At 45.1% G+C, this 17,321-nt stretch overlaps 1 protein-coding gene across 1 annotated transcript in view; it reads left to right on the forward strand.

The window, feature by feature from the left end:
* The window catches only part of BARX2 (BARX homeobox 2), a 33,800-nt gene extending 21,773 nt beyond the window's left edge, over positions 1–12,027 (forward strand). The window contains exons 2-4 of the mRNA XM_054292949.1: positions 7,216–7,513; positions 9,885–9,969; positions 10,741–12,027. Coding sequence (XP_054148924.1) covers positions 7,216–7,513; positions 9,885–9,969; positions 10,741–10,992 — 635 coding nt within the window. The 3' untranslated portion in view covers positions 10,993–12,027. The remainder of the gene's footprint in view (positions 1–7,215; positions 7,514–9,884; positions 9,970–10,740) is intronic.
* The last annotated feature ends 5,294 nt before the right edge of the window (positions 12,028–17,321 follow it).

The following is a 17,321-nucleotide window of genomic DNA, read 5'->3' on the forward strand; positions in this document are numbered from 1 at the left end:
AGTGTTGATGTACCTGCAGTCTTTGGTTGAGGGAGCAGTTAAACTTTACTCCAAGGAACCTCACTGGTGTTATTTTAGAGTATCAGCGGTGTCTGTTCATGTTCCAGTTCTGCACTTAAGATTTCCGTGTTGATTGCTCTGCCTTCCAGTTGCTTCCATGACACAGTTCCTATGGAAATTTTGTCTCTCTGCATTTTGGCTGAGTCTTAAGACTATTTTTGGAAGCTCTCAAAATGTCCCAGAAGTGCCCTTCACCTCTGCTCTTGTGCAGAGACTTTAGGTCTAGCTTAGCTACCACCATTTTCCACACATATCCAAAGAAAGAGAGCAAAGCAGAAAAAGAAACCAAACCACAGACAATTCTCCTCTCCTGAAACAAGGCCAAGTCTGTCACTGAGCTTTGAGGTGCTGGAGAGGAAGAATGGCAACAAAGAGCATTTCCAAACACTCCCACTTCCAGGATTCCCATTTATTATGTAATAGTCACAGAAAAATCTGCTTATAGAGCTGAGCTTTGGCACTTGTAAAGGCTCAGAGGATTATCTGCAGGTTTTCCAGCTCTTCCAATACTAAGAGAGGTACAGGAAATCTAAAAGAATATCTGAGGGTTGTCTTTCCTAAAGACTGGAAAGGATGAAAAGAGAATCAGGGCCTGAACTGGTTGATAAAAAGGGATTCTGACAAATTACTCGTCTCTACTTTTCTGGCTAAGCTTTGTTTGAGGGGGATGCTAAAAACACCTAATTCCATACCTAGGTACCCCCTCTAGGCTGAATGGCCTTGCTCAGGGGCAGCTTAGGGAGGCTTTGTTGCCATGCCTGGACTTCAGCTCTGAAGGACTGTGTTTGCCAGTGTGTTCCAAGGGCTGCTCCATGCAAATACACGGACTCAGAGCTGGGAAGTGCCAAGCTGTCAGCGCTGTGATCGCAGCCTCATTAGCCCACCTCTGCCCAGGCCATAATTGGCTCAGGAGCAGCCATCCCCTGGCATGGCTCTGCTGCTTCCCATTCTGGAGATAGCAGAGGGATCTGTCCCCACCATACTGCATAGCAGAAACATCACCCAGGTCATTTTTTAAACTTGGGATTGAAGTGTTCATGACAGTGCTCAGTGGGCCAGGCACCTTGGAAATGGCTGGATCAAGGAAGTCTGAGAGACCTGGCAATTCCCCTCAACCCTCTCCTAAGCACTTGTTCCTGAGAGAATGTGAATTTTTCTGGTATATGCACAGCCTTTTGCTGTTCTTTCCTTTCCTCTTGCCTTTATGTCTGTATCAGGGTGCTTGGTGGAGCACAGTGTTGGTCTTGGGAAGAACCTGATGCCTTCTAATAGTTAGTTAGAAAGAGTCTCCCATGTCTGGGGAAACTTCTCAGTGCCTAAGCCTGGTACAGAGGGAGCAGAGAAGGTTTAAATTTGATGTCATCAAAAATAGATTAAATAAGGTCTAACCTGAGTGCAAGAATTGCTTTCCTGCCCTCAGTAGTGCTCCTAATGGATGAGTCAGGTGCTGCAGATCCATGTGCTGCCTGAGGAAGCCCAGCAGAGGAACAGAGCCCTTGTACAAGGGTCAGGTTTTCTCTCTGGTCAACTTTTGGCAGGTCTGGCAGCCAAAAGGCAAAGTCCCGCTCTGACTGAGGGGACGTCATGTGTCCTGCAGCACACGCTGGGTACCTGGCTGCTGTCTTTAATGTGGCTCCTGGGCCACATTGAGTTCCTGGATTGTGCCAGGTCCCTCATGCTCTGGATGAGGTGGTAAAGTCTAGCTGAGATCCATGGAATTGGTATTGTTGGAGAGTCTTTGCTTTTTGGGACCTATGGTGGGAAAAGTCTATGTAATGCCCTCCCTACTAAAGAAATTGTGTGTGGTTCAACTAATTCTCAAGGTTTCCACGCATCTTTTGTTTACCTTACTTCACTCAGGGATCACTTATTCCTGTCAGGAGACTGCCTGCTCCTTCAGCAAAATGAACTCAACTCCTTGGTTCCCTTTGTTTTGACACTCAGGAGATGAGAGATTTATAGACCTTCCTAAGTCGTAAATTCATTTTCTTTCATTATTTACCTTTTGCTGCAGCCCATTCTGAGTGAGCTTCATTCAGCCTCTGAGCAGGACTGACTTGCCAAGAGGAGCTGATCCATAAATCTTTCCTTCCTTTTTCTTTCTTGCTTTCCAAAACAACATTTGGAAACTAAGTTTGCCTGGGAGGAAAACTGTTCCTCCATTGCCGGCAGTCAAACCGTGCAACTAATTAGTGCTTTCCGTTTTCTCTTCCTTATTCTGTGTCTGTTGGGGTTGAAATTAAGCCAGGGAGGAGGGGAGGAGGGGCTAAATAAGGGGAAAATACTTGTTTCAAGTATTTATTTTTAATTACAACTTCTGCAAGGTGATCTGTCCAGTGGTGGTGTATCCACTGTGTCTTAGGTAGTGGTCAGAAGAAGTTTAAAATAAATTTATTGGAAACGTTCTAGAAGGTCAGTGGAGATGGTTTCAGTTTGGTTTCCTTGATGTAACATCTTCTTGTTGCTGCTGAAAAAAAAAAAAGACAAAAAAAATCTTGGGATACATCAAGCCATGATAGGTTTTTTGCAGAAATATCTGACATATAATTAGGAAACAGGACTCCAGGGTTATCCTGTGTGTGGCTTGAATATGCCAATTCATGCCAAGGTGATGTGGGCAGTCCTTACTACAGATCTGTTATTCACTGTACAGTGGCTGCCAACGCAGATTTAAATAGCGAAGCAAAATGTTGTCAGATCATAGAAAATGCTCTGCAGATCCAATGTCTTTTTTATTTTTAGCCCTTGGTTAGTTTTAGCAGGAGTGGCCAGATGTTTGCTTTGTGGGGTGGACAGAAATGAGAGCGTTCTTGCTGCTTGAAAATGAGATTATTCAAATCCTTAAAAAAGAACTACAGAAAATAATCTGTTGTTAGGCAGTGCTCCTTCAGTAGTGCATAGTATGAATTATGGGATCATACTTATTTTTCCTAAATATTTGAGAAGTATTCAGCAGGAGAGTGAGCCCAAGAATACCCTAGGCTTTGGGATGATTAAGATTATTCTAGTAGATAAAACTGGTACTTTTCTATAGAAAACCACATAGTCAGAGACCATTGTCCCTGTGAAAAGCAGTGAGACCTCCTGAGTCCTAAACCACTGGTGGTTTCACCACTGGAGTGTGGGGCCTCTTGACAGTTTCAGATGGAAATATTAAAATGCTTTAGGTGTTTTTCTAGAGTAGTGAATTCCTCATTTTCTGGTTTATGTGGGCATCTTTTGCGTTTTCATGTACAAAAGAGCAGTGGGTCAGAAAAAGTGCTCACGCAACAGTGCAGGTGAGAACGTGTTCAGTGCAACCATTGTGAAAGGCAGGTATGGAAAGAAAGAGCTCTTCACTCCCATTCATCCCAGTTCGGGAGACAGAGCATGTCACAACAGTGCTGAGCAGACAAGAGCTGCCTGCCAGCATTTAATTTGTTGAAGATTAGGAAATTATTCCATTCTTACAATACCATGTCAGTCTAGAAGTACCTTTGAACTCTGGGGGATGAGGAGTTTAGATCTCGCCTCAGATTTCGTGGCGTTTGGAAGGCAAGGCTTTATCAGGGTGAGAACTGTACAGATGGTTTAAGGGGAGTCATGTTAACAGTGTACCTAGAGACTGTGGACGGGCTCACCTTCAGCTGCTCTGAACTTTGGGATAACTAGATCCAGAGCAGGACACTGAACTTGGGCTTCTTTCTCTGGGAGCTGAAAGCTGCCTCGTGCAATGCAGAGGTCAGTTATTTCTGGTTTGCTCCACATGCAAGAGGCTGCTAAAGCATTGCCCCCTTTCTGACCTGTAGCTTTCTCCCAAAAAATATCCGCAGCCTTGATGCTCATGTCTTTTCTAGATGCCATCTTTACTTCTTACTCTGTGCCACATCCATCCTGTGTCCTCACCAGGCTGAGGGCACAAAACTGACCAGTCTTGTGTAAGCTGGGCTGATCATGATGCTTTCATTATTTACAGTGGTTTCTAAAAGCCCTGTCACAACTGTTGGTGTCAAACCATAAGTAAAGGTTACTCTTGCAAGCACAAATGATAAACAAATACACGACACTTAGTGTACAGTCAACAGCCTCACAAATCTGTTCAGCACCTGGAACTCAAATCAGCTGGGCAGTTGTAAACCACAACTTGTGCAGAAGCAGCACCATGGTTTCAGAAGGGCCGTAAATAAATTTGTGACCTGACGTGGGCTCCAAAAATAAGCATGTGCTGAGCTTTTCTAAGTGTTTGACCAGGGCACAGCTGCTGGCTGCTGAGAATTTTGGAAAATGTATCCCCCCATTCAGGTGCTCAGCACTTGAAAACCCAGACCCAAACAACTCCAGTGTCATCTGCTTCTCTAATAACCACTCTTGTACCCTGCAAAAATAGCCAAGGCCTTGCTGCTCATCTTGAAAAGCAGTTCTTGTAATCCAAATCTTACTTGACTGTTAGAAAAATAACCTGAAGAGACTTTTCTCTGTTTGATGAAGGCAGATCTTATGCTCTGGGACAATTGTAACTGCCCTCCCCTCCCTTCAAGCACTCCATGTGCTGCTGCCATGCCATACAGAAAAGAAAATATCCCTGGTTGCTCTGATATCAAATAACTTTGCTGACCTCCTTTGAATAGAGTTTCTTGTAAAAATCCTTTCATCCAGAGGTGTCAGTCACTTGGAGCCTTGCAGGGGTTTCTGAGCTCTGGTGATTTATTATTAATGAGTAATTTTGTGCTTTATGGAGAGCCCTGCTGGAAATGTATGGAAGTACAAAAGTATTGATTAATCAGTGATCTGGTGCCAAAAGCTACCCATGAGTGAGAACAGGATGGGGCTGTGGGATAAGGTTTGAAGCATGAACCTGTGGAGGAGCAGGAGCTCTGTGATGGGCAGGGTTGAACCAGGACCCCAGAGCAGTGGATAAGGGGATGTAATAAGACTGGACCTGCTCCTTTCTGGAGTAAGCTGAAGCTTAATTCTCCTGATCCAGAACAGGGTAGAACTGGGAGCCGAGAGGTCTGTTGGAGCCCGAGTGACCAAGGGCAGTTGTGTCCTGGGGCTGAGTCCAGGACTGCTGCAAATGAAGACATCAACACACGATGTTCTCATGAACCCTATGGCACACCCAGGAACACCTCTCATGGTGGAGGTGGCCTCAGTGTTCCTTCACAGGACACTAGAAATTGAGAGACCCTTCAAGGAGGAAAGAGAGAATGATTTTTGGGCAAATTTGGCTGAAAGAGAAGAAATTATCTGTTCTATGGGTGGACCAGCAAGTTTTTTGTTATTCCACAGTGTCAGAAATGGACAGTGGTGGGTTGACAAGAAGGACATAGGCTATGGGAGCAGCATCTGTTTTGTGTTCTGTCTAGCTGAGTGGTGTCAGAGGGACCATAAATACCAGCATAGATTTAGTGTGTAAAGCAAAGGACAGAGGTGTAAAGCAAAGGACAGCACACTCTGTCCTAATTTATGATCTTTGAACAGCCACTGGAGTTGTAAATCAAGGCAAAAATTCCACCAGGTTGCTCAGTGGTGCTGTAGATCAGCACAGTCTTCAGCTGAAAAAAATACTTAGAAAAAGAAGGTAGATAAGGCTTGCACAAGCTAAAGATTGGCTTGGCAAACCTGATCTCATCTCTCAAATGCTTCCTTGGTAGTTTAAGTGGAAAGCTTTACATTTAATGGAAATACTTTGATTTTTAGGGTTGCAGAGGTGCGGAGGAGAAAGCAAGACTGAAGCCCTAGTCTGCCTAAACCCCAGTCTGTAGTCACAGCTATTCAGAGTTTTGACAATAGTTTCCCCAGCTTGCTTTTTAAGGGGCTGGATTTTGCACAACTTGCTGTGGTTGAGGAGAGAAGCAATGATCAACAGCTTATGATGTTCTTTGATGTACCCAGCTCATCTAGGACCTGGTTCCTGTGATCACAACCCTACAGCTGGGGAGAGGGCTGAGGAATACAGGTCATCAGCAGGCCAGGCTGGGAACTCCTTTCCTCCACGGTGTGGAGTTACTCACCCCAACACACTCATTGAGGTCTTGAGATCATTATTTTCATTAGTGGTGATTCATGTGAAGGGTTTCACAATCGGGCCTGCTGGTGTAATATGTTCCTTTCCACAGTCCCATTTATCTAAAGATCTCCACATACTTTGTGTACATTAAATTTTAATCCATGTTTTACCATCAGTGATGTAGGTAAGGAGGATTGTTTCCATCTTGCAAATGAGGTAAAATGAGGTACAGAGCAAGAAAGTGAGTTGCCCAAGACTCTGCAGGTTGTATATCTTACACTGAGTTTACGTTTCCCGTATGTAGCTCAATTTCCCTGCCCAAACTTTAAAGGAACATTCAATTTCCTGGGGCTAAGGCTGAGCAGGAATTTGCTATGGTTGTAAATCAGAAGGCCTGATGTGGATCAGAACTTCCTCTAGTGTTTGGGAATGTTTGGATTTGTCATCCCAGAACAGCCCTGATCTGAAAAGATTGGAGAAGAACTGGTTTGTTTTTAGGGCTGGTATCAACTGTGTGGTGTAAGATGCAGCATTCAGTCAGTGAAGAACTCTTGGGATGTATTCATCCTCATCTTCCTGCATGGTCAGCGGGATCAGTGTGGGCAGTGGAGGGCGAGGGTGGTTCTGATGCAGTTGCCCATCAGGGGATGGCATGACCTGTGAACCAGACTCTGTTGTCTGTTACCTGCAAGAGCAGGGGGACTGTCTCAAGTGAACCCTGTCCTAGTTTCCCCAGGGAAACAAATTGGGAACAGAATGGGGATATATTTCATCCTTTGCTTGGAGTTCAGTCTCTTGTAGTAATTAGACAGATGATTTCAACGGTTATAATATCTCCTAAAAAAGGAGTGGAAAGGCAGTCCTCCTTTTCTCTGTCCTAGGGTTAGGGTTAGGGGTTAGCGTTAGGGTTAGGGTTCGGGTTAGGGTTAGGGTTAGGGGTTAGCGTTAGGGTTAGGGTTAGGGTTAGGGTTCTCCAGCCCAAGAAAAGCTGTGCAGTTTGGGAGAAGGAACAGGTCCAAAGAGGGGAATATTCTCGCTTGTCTTTAACAAGCAAATGGCAGTGCCAGGAAAGCCCTTGCTGTCCCCCTCCTGTCCCCTGTGCTCCCATTGCTCAAACACATCAGCTCTGACCTGACCTCCATCTGCCTGTGCTTCCTCCCTGCCAGGCTCCCCCTCGCTCCGGGCCTATCCGCTCCTGTCCGTCATCACGCGCCAGCCGCCCGCGCTGCCCGCGCTGCTCCCGGCCGCCGGCAGCGCCCGCCTGCTGCCAGCCCAGCCCTGCCTGGGCACCCCGGGCACCGAGGGGCCCCCCGGCGAGGCCCCGGGCAGCAGCGAGTCCGAGGCAGAGCAGCCCCCGCCCCGCTGCAAGAAGCCGCGGCGCAGTCGGACCATCTTCACCGAGATCCAGCTCATGGGCCTGGAGAAGAAATTCCAGAAGCAGAAGTACCTCTCCACCCCTGACAGGTAGGTTGGTTGCTCACACCAGGAATAGGGATGAGCAAAAGGGATGCTCCAGCCCTGCTCAGCTGTTCCACAGTGAACATTCCCTGGCTGGGAGTGCTGCCTCTTGCTCCACCGAGTTGCCTCTGCCATTGGCTGTGGCCATGGCAGGTAACCTGATTCACATTCAAGGCTGCTTTTCCTGGGATCAAAGGTGACACAAATAGATCATATCAGTGGAAATGTCAGATCATACACATGGTTGGGAGCAGTTCTCCAGGCTCAGAGATCTCCTCAGAGAAGAAGGATCTCTGCCTTTCCAACTCCTGCTGCACGCTTGAAAAACAATGAAGCCTGTCTCCCCCTGGCATCTGCTGGCTCGTGTCTGTGTGTTCATGGTATCTTCAGCTGCTCCTGAGCTGGCTTTTTTCCAGCACCTTGGGCAGCAATTCAGTGGGAAGGTTCATAAGTTTGGAAAGCAGAGCCTGGAGTTGAAAGGTGCCTTGCAAAGGCACAGGTAAGTTCTTAGGCACTGCTTGGTACCACATGGGCAAACCAAACTAAGAGAGATTTTAGCTTTTTTAAGGGCTTTGAATCCTACTCTGGAAATTTAAATTATGGAAAAATGACCCATCAAATTCCTAGGAAGTTTGTAAACCTGGAGAAGGTTTGAAAGGTATCAGGCCCTACACTCCACAGAGGGCAGTGTCCCAATATTTAAATTGATTCTGAAGACGGCATTTTCTGCTCCTACTGCCTGTCACCAAATCGCTGCAGGTGAAAATTCCTGGTCGTAGCCAACTTGCCTCATGGAGTTTCAGAGTTGCTGCTATGCCTGCACTGACTCCTCACAGCTTCACATCACCAGATGGTTGACACTTCGCTGAGGCACTCAAGGCTGGTAATTAATAATCTCATATGACTGTTCCTTGGCTTCATTGAGGACGATGAGCAATTCCTGCCCATGTACCACTTCCCCTGTGTTTGTTTCCTTGGGTTTCCAGGCAGTGCTGGTTGCACTGAGGTATGTGGCAAGAGATGGCAGCTGGTTGCAAGTGAACCAGGTGTTACCAGACATGAGCACTAAGGCACAGAGGGTTAGCTAAGCCAAGCTTCTCTCTGTAAACTCATGGCTGAAAACCTGGCAAAGCAGTGAATTGTGATCTGTGTTCACTTCTGCAGCTTTTGGGCTGGATAGAAGATTGTAGCCCTGGGAGGGCACCTGAAACCACTGGTTTATCATCAGGGTGATAACTCTGACATGTTCTTCTCTTAACAGTAATGGTGTCTTAGATCAATGGCTTCAGATGTGATGTAGTGGCAGAACAAGCCTGCAGGTCCAGAGTGAATCCAGAGTGGGAGAGAAGCATGAATCCTTGAGTGTGAGGTGGAGCTCAGAGAGCTGGGGTGGGGTATGTGGGTGTTTACCAATGTAAATCTGGTTGCCCAAGGAGTCCAGGTGTAAAAAAGCTTTCGTTATGAAAAACTTGGCCTTGACAAATGTGTTTGCCCATCCAAAGGCAAGGAGATATTTGCCAAAAAGTCACAGAATGCAGAATACTGTGGAATGTGGCTCTGAGTTGGATCTGTCCCACCTGCAGGACTTGCATGACTCCGAGGGGCACTTTCCTGGCATGGCTGAGGATTTCCAGCTCCATCCCTTGTGCAGCTCCATTACAAAACCACCAGATGCACGGTGCTGTCACCTGTGTGGAAGGATCAGGAGCTACTCTGAGCCACATTTGCTTCATATTCTGGGCTTTAATATAGAAATAATGAATGGGTTCACACAAACTTGCATGGGTTGGAGATTTGTGAAGGATGAATCAGGATTATGGGCTGTCTGCCACATATACCCTGCAGCTAAACATACAAAAAATAAATTCACTTAGAAGCTTAAATTGCCTCAATAAAGAATGTGTATTAAATTGATAGATTTAGATGTATTACTATTCCATGAGAAATGGGCACGTACCATTCTGAAGGTAGTGAAGGAGAAATATGATACAAAGAGTGGCTGATGCTGTGTCTGTTCCCACCTGTTTGCTTCAGGCACCAGGGACCTGTTTTTCAGGGATGTGATGTACCCGTAGCTCCTAATTCATGGGCAAACATGGAGCATCAGCAGCTGGAGTGGAGCAGGTTCATGTCTCAAAGAGGGCAGACAAACCCTGCCATGTCTGGAAAAGAGAGCTTGTGAACACCTGCATCTTCCATAGCAGCATCTGTCTTTGCATCCTAAATTCACGGGTTTTACCACTTTGGTGTGACCATTCTTGAGACGGCTGATCAGAGACACTGCTGAATGCTCTAACAGTGTTGCGCTGCCTGGACCTGGCACCTGAGCTCCTCTTGGCTTCAGTAAACTCATTTTGTTGTCTGGTTTGTCTCCCAGGCTCGACTTAGCCCAGTCCTTGGGGCTGACTCAGCTCCAGGTGAAGACGTGGTACCAGAACCGTAGGATGAAGTGGAAGAAAATGGTGAGTGGGTGTTTGTCATTTCTCCATGGCTCTTAAATGGCTCCTTGCAAAGAACAGAAGAAGCTGAACATAGTGGAGTGACTTGCGTCTATTTATACCAAATTTTGTTTTATTCCTGATCATTTCTCACAGAGATGGTCTCTTTTTTTAAAAGTGTTCATACTGCAGTACATGGGGTGGGCTAGAGGGGACTAAAGGCAGTAGGAGGAGGACAAAGCAAAGAGGTGAAAGAAATGAGAATAGAAGTGAGGGAAAAACCAAAATATCTCCTTCTGCATTTTTATGCATTCCTGTGATCTCAGTGCTTCTGAGATTGGTTTTGTGCATAGAAAAAAAAAGACTGTGTTGCTCTATGGAAACAGAGAAGTTTTGAGAGCTGATACTAATTTTTACTTCTCATATCTTTGTTTCACCTTTCACTTTTTCTCATCTTCATGGTCCTTTTCCAGTTAAAATGCTTATTTATGAAGGTCAGCCACTCAATAAATGCTGGTGGGAACATGATGATGCCGTACATTCTCTAGTGGAGGTGTCTATGTTTTCTGATTTGGGAGACATGGTGCAGTTCTAGGCTGTTCCTTTGGATGCATGTGGCACCTGCAGAAGTTACTGTCACTTCAAGCAAATTTGGCATTACCTTGGATATAGATCCTTGGCTGGAGTGTCTTGTTGCTGCAGGAATGGTGTGTAGAGAGAGGGAGTTAGACACAGGAACAGGATGCCTGAGACCAGCAGAGTTCAGAATCCTGACAGTTCATCTCTTTGCTCCAGGTGTTGAAGGGTGGACAGGAAGCTCCAACGAAGCCCAAAGGCCGTCCAAAGAAAAACTCCATTCCCACCTCGGAGGAGATCGAAGCAGAGGAGAAAATGAACAGCCAGGCTCAGAGTCAGCTGCAGGAGGGATCCCAAGCCTCTGAGGAGCCAAAATTAACAGAGGAAAACCCAGAAGTCCTGTTGGAGACAGAGGAGTCTCCAGAACATATACCAGAGCCTTCCTCAGAGGAGACTACACCATTAAGTTAAAAGGGAGAGAAAGGAGGGAAAAAGAAGGGAATAAAAAAAAAGATCAAAGAGAAAAATCAAAACCAAATATATATATGTATATATATATTTAAATATGTATGTAGTGGTGTGAATGTACATATATATATAAATATATATATATATGTATATGTGTGTAGACCTTGTGCGTAAGTCTGAAGATTGGTCACGTTGTGCCTTTGGGAATCAGCCACCACGGGCCAGGTGGAACAAACACATCCCCTGGGAGTGGTGCCAGCCTGTTCCTCTGGCAGGGCCTGGGCTGTCCTGCAGGGAGGGCTGGAGCCGGGACATTTCCAGGGAAAACCACACCAGGACAGCTCCTGGAGCAGCCTGGGGCTCTCCCGGGCAGTGGGAGGCGGGTGTGTGGCTGTGCTGGAGGGTCACTGTGTTCCCGTGGCTTTATCCTTGCCTTGTGTGGTGCCAATGGACAGAGAGCTTGGCCTGGGCTCAGATCAGGGATAGCCAAGGAATGGGAGCTCTGACAGCACCATTTCCTTGTGTAACCAGCACTTAATTCTGTTAGGGATGGGCCTGACTTAATCAATTTTAGGAAACAGTTCAGACCCCCAGGTTTGCTTTGGCCCAGTTAAGATCAAAGCTTCCGAAGGGAGATCCATACCTGGGTCAGCTCCAATCGCCTCTCCTTGGGTGGTTTGGGTGCTGTGTCTGTGAATTTGCAGTGATGTGGGATAAAACTTGGAATGAAATGAGCGTTTGGATATAAGTCTGCTCCAAAAGCTTTTGGGTGCTTGGATCTGGGACTTTTGCTTTAGGCCCACTTCTAATTTTTATAGGGATTTTTTAAATGGACTGTTAAATGTTTTCAGGGTTTGGGGAAAATGGTGGATTTCCAAAGTTGCTGCAGGAAGCTGGCATTTGTTTAAGATGTGTGCCAGGAAAAGATGTGCATCATGTTTCATAGAGTCTTGTTAAGAGTGCATTTTGCCCAAAGGCTGCAAGAGATGTATTAAGATAACCTTTATTTTTTAATTAAATTAAAATACATAAATTAAACCGTTGTTGCTGTTGTTTCTCTTCCAGAGATTCTCATTTCAGAGTATCAGGCAGAGGCTTTTCTGGAATAGGTTTTTCTATTCCAACAAAATCTGGAGGAAATAGAAATCATCAGATTTTCCTTAACATCACTCTACAACATGCTCTGTGTAAACTATTTGTAGCACTTGCTGAGGGAGGTGAGGGTGTTGTAAATGCCACCTTGTCACTGGGTGAATGTGTCAAAACAAGGGCACTATTTTCTATCACCTCCTCCAGTTTTGGACACATATTTAGTGGCTCTGTGAAGATGATTTCTGAATATCCCTTTTTTGGGATGGCAAGGTTTCACACACAGTTCTTGAACAGTTCATCCAAGCAGTGTTGAGTGGGGAGAAAGGGATTCTTTTTCCCCCAGTTTCTTGCTCAGTGGTGTTTGGTAGTGTCTGATTCCAGCTCTGCATTAGCTCTGGGTAATCGGGTATCATAAAATAGGTATTTGGTAAAGGACTTGTGCAGTTCATATCCATGGTGAGTGTCTCAGCTTGGCAAGGCTTTTCCACGGCTGCCATGCATCCAACCCTTGCTGTTGTTTGTTCTCCATCCAGCCAGTAACTGAAGATGTGCTTTAAAAGTTGAAAACAGCTTTCAGAAAGGTAAAAATAAATAAGTCATATAAGCACAGTGGTGTTTGTGGGACATCCTGTCTTAGAACAGTGCTAATGTTAAAAAACGTGGGTTTCATCTTTCCTTGAAGAAATGAATCTGTATAATCCTGCCTGGGGACTGACTTTTGAAATGGCTTAATAGAGAAATACTTTCCAGGTAATCCTCTTTGTGCTGCTCACTGTGTATATTTACAGTGTGTGAGACGGAGATTACACTTTCATGTGGTGAAACTCCAGCTTCAGCCAAGCCAGGGAGGGACGTGCTCCACTCCCTGTGTGTCCAGTGCATAATAATCAGCTTGGAAAAGGCAGCCACTCGTGTAAGGGCATCGACAGGTTTGCATCTAAATCTGAGCCAAATGTACCAGAACTGGGCAACACTCATTTGCAAGGAGCTTAGAAAATACCTGGGGTTTGTTACCTTTTAGCTCTTTTTTTATTGTGTCACAGTGAACTAGAAATGGGACGACACATTTCCTTCTTGCCTAGTCTGTTGCAAACACAGGCTGCGAACTGCAAAGTGTTTCCTCTGCAATTAAATGCATCAAAATTTAGTTGTCTTTGAACATTTTTCTTTCACAGAGCCCAGACATGCTTGTGACAGCCCCAGTGAGAGGCAAAGGTGGTGAGGCAGGATTTTGCTGGAGCTGTGATGCAATGTCTGAGTTGTTGCACATTCTTTATCTGTGGATGTCTTTTTTTTTCCTCTTCTTTCCAGAATTGTGCTATAGTTCAACCATATCTATTGGACTAGAAGTAACATTTAATTTAAAAAGGCCTATGGCCTGTTTATACAAGAATTAGATTACATGGTCTATGAAATATGTAATCAGCCTCTATTGTTCTTGGATAGTGGCATCAGCACTCCTATCCCCACAGAAAATGCTTCCACAAGTCTCAAATGCCGCAGTATTCAGGGAGAGTGAAGAGAGCAACTGAGTGGAAATCATTTGTCTAATCATGAGTTTCACCATCAAGTTGCAAAAAAACTCTGCAAGAGTTTCTACTCAGTTGATTTGTAAGCCTGAACAGCTGATTAAATTGAATTTTGTGTGGTTCTAGAAACAAAAGACTGACTGTCAGGGAAGGCATCAAAGATATTTCAGCTTGTCTGAGTCAAAGTGAAATATTTTGTAATGAATCTGTTCTCTTCCAGGCCACACTGGACAGGGCTTGGAGCAGCTTGGGATTGTGGAAGATGTTCCTTCTCATGACTGGGGCTGGGACTGGATGAGGTCTAGGGCCCCTTCCAACCCAAACCATCCTGGGACTTTTTTAACTTAAAAAAACAACCCAATCAGAGATGTACTGTAAACACAGCATTTGGAAACTGCAGTGTTTTCTTCAACCAAAAGGTTTTTCATAAAATGGATAATGCATTTGCTGGGGTTTTTGCAGTTGTTACCTACTGGATTTGTCCAATTTGAAGAATCTAAGAATTAGATTTACATAACAGGATGGGGAAATAAATGTAGAATCAGGAAAAAGCATCACTTTCTTACCCTGAGATAGGAAACGGTGTGTGAGGTTTCTTTGCTGTTCAATGAAACTGATAAATATGAGAATTCAAAATTTACAAGAGTTTTAATGATAGGTTTCTGAGTCCCAAGGAAAGCAAAGTTGGCCATTTTCTAACAAAGTGTAAAGTTTTACATAATGGCATTTCCCACTTCCCAGATGAAAATAATTGTTTCTGACTCAGCCCCACTTTACAGTGGGAACAGTTCCAGTGATTTTTTAATTTTTTTCCCCCTCATTAATCCCATTCTAATAATTTATGAGTCAGTCTGGGTAAAAATGCAATTCTCTTGCTGTCTGGGCTAGTTTTTCATGAGTCCACAAGACAAAGAAGATGTTTTTATTCCTCTTTTGGCTGAGTAGCAATCTTAACATCTTATTTTTCAACACGATTATTAAAGTCCAAAATTAGCTCTTGAAATGCTCTCTGCTGCTTCTCACTCTGAATTACTTTCACTGATAATCCTTTGAGTGATCATGGAAAGCACATTCAGAATGTTTTGGATGGAGGGAGAACAGCAGGGAAGAAATGGGGAAACCCATTTACAGCTGCAACTGGCGTAAAATTACAAATTCTAGTAGAACTAAACACAGGGATCCCAGCTGCTGTTGGGAGGCAAGTGCTCCTTTTCCTCTTGCTTTGAGGTTTTTTCTGCTCTGGGCTTATTTTTGGTCTTGTCACTGAAATGCCAAGAACTGAGTGACTCTTCCACTGACTTTGGGTTGAGTTTGAAGGCTGGGCTGGGATTCAGCGCTTCAGAGGAGCTGTGGGCTGAGGGTTGTGTTTGCCTTCTGCCCCTACGAGCCAGGAAAAGCAGCAGCTTTCAGGCACCTGAGGAGAAGCACAAGGAGCAGCTCCCTGGGCAATCTGCAGAGCCCAATCCTCACCCCAGGACAGCGACAGTGACCCCCCTTTGGGCCAGCCCTGGCGCTGATTCCAGCCCTTTAAAGCCTCTCAGGATCTGCTGCCCCTGGACTGCTGGTGGCTCATCCCAGAAACCTGCCCTGAGACAGGAGCCCTTGGGACTGAGCCCTGATGATGCTCAGGGGTGTTTGGCTCCCAGTCCTGACAGAAAGGAACAAGCCCCGATGTCAAAATCCCAACTCCTCTACAGGGATGGGAAGTGCTCATATCCGGAGCTCTGGCTGGGACCCACCTTTTATTGTACCCACTCCTGAGATAATGCTGCAAAGCACTGAGCTCATCCTACTGGATGGTTTCCCCAGGTCCCAGCAAGGATAAATAAGGAAAGAAAAAAATCTTTATTCATTTAACTTCAGGCCAGAACAAAGAAATTTGGTGTTTGAGAGGGTTTTCAGTTTTCCCCCTCTCAATCATCTTTCTTCAGCAGCAAAGTGGAAAAGGCCAGTACACAAGAATGGACTGGAAAAAAGAGGAGAGAAGAAGCAGTTGAAAGAAAAAAACAAAGGGGAAGAGCTTAACTGCATCAACCTACATGAAAAATAAAACTAGAAAGAAAAATAATCATGGCTAAAAAGTCAACCTCTATTTTTTGGACAGATGAAGCACTAGTTCTGTAGAGAGATATTTTTCTGTGGTTTAGCTATATGTGCAAGAATGATTAATGTTTTTTATGTTTCCTTTTATGCGCTATAAATTAAAATATAGCTGGGTAAAGAACAGTTCTTGGATTAGACTTCAGCTACAAGGTAGAGGTTTGGTGAAGTCTGGATCATGTAGCATCTTAGATGGTGGGCATGAATATCCTGTAAGAACCTCATTCCTCTTTCTTCCCAAGGTCTGGTACTGCCAGGAAGGATTTACAAGGTTTTATTGTAAACTGAAGTGGTTTGGGGGCATTAATCTTTGGAGCACAGTAGCTTTCCATTATTATACTGTAGCTGCAATTTAAATCTCTTAATGAGTGATATTTCGTTTAAATTACTATCTAAAAACTGGCAAAAAAACCCTCAACTTGTCCCTTGTCTTGTGTCTAGGAATCCACAACTGGATACAAGTTTACACCTTGAAGTTGTGGAGTTAAAGTCCATGAGGGTGATTTTCAATGCAGGGATTTGAACCCTAAAATCTAAATATATTTTTCCCTGGCAGAAATGGATTGTCTGGTGGTTGTTTTTGTTTAAACAAGACACCCTGTTGTTCCTAGGCTTTCCCCAGTAATTCCAGTCCCTTCCTGTATCATAAACCTCCTTGAACAGAATGTCCCAGTGCAGTGGAATTACAGTCACTGCTCCAAGGGAAGCCTCTGGATCTGCTGGGTCCGTGGGTAAAAGGATCCTCTCCCAAAGGGAGGAGTGCAGGCAGCTGCCAATGGGCAGGGAGCCCCTCCAGGCTGCTCTGACAGTCCCTGCACTGCTGGAAACACTCAGCTCTTGTTCTGTCAAACTGAGGGTGACAGAAAGTGCTGCTCACTAGGAGAAGTTCCTGAAATCATTGACAACCTGCCTTCCTGCATGCAGGTGGGAGTGGGGATTTTCCCTCCAGAGATTACTGAGGACAAAATTATCAAGGTAAAATTTCAGGAGCCAAAATTTCCTGGGGAAGAAGGTGGCGAAGGCTGTTGAGCACTAACAAAAGCAGCAGAAGTGATGGTACCCCTTGGGCAAATGCTTCTAATATTTGCATAAACCAAAGGAACCAAACCCATGTAGAGAAAACGACAGTGAAATATTTCAGGCCTTCTTTGCTTCCCACATGGACCATTAATGCCCTTCCCAAGCAGGAGCCAGCTTTGTCAGGTGGAGAAGACTCTGATTTCCTGGACACTGCAGACTTCACCCTTCTCACCACACCCAAAGACAGGCCTCCCTCAAGCTGAGGTAAAGCCTTCATTAGTTGTATCAGAGCTGCAGTACCCAATTCTGATGCTGATCCTTGCAGACCATGATGAATTCAGGCAGGTTTGCTGAGGACAAAGAGTACAAGGGATCCTGAAGCCCTGGAAGGTGTCGCAGAGGCTGTCTCAGAAAGGGGATTAAGTTAAAGCAGGTCTAAGAACTGTCTGAAATCAGTCAGGCCCTGCTATTTCTGCTGGAAGGAGCTCACTGTGAGAAAGCTTTCAGCAGCATCCCTTCCTGCCCCAGCCTGCGTGGCTGCTCCAGCAGCGTCACCGTGTAATTACAGTTCTATAGTAGTGCTCTTACTTA

Source organism: Melozone crissalis, unplaced genomic scaffold (assembly GCF_028551555.1).
Source record: "Melozone crissalis strain CALT ecotype California unplaced genomic scaffold, PUWL_Pcris_2 ptg000120l_1, whole genome shotgun sequence".
NCBI lineage: Eukaryota > Metazoa > Chordata > Aves > Passeriformes > Passerellidae > Melozone > Melozone crissalis.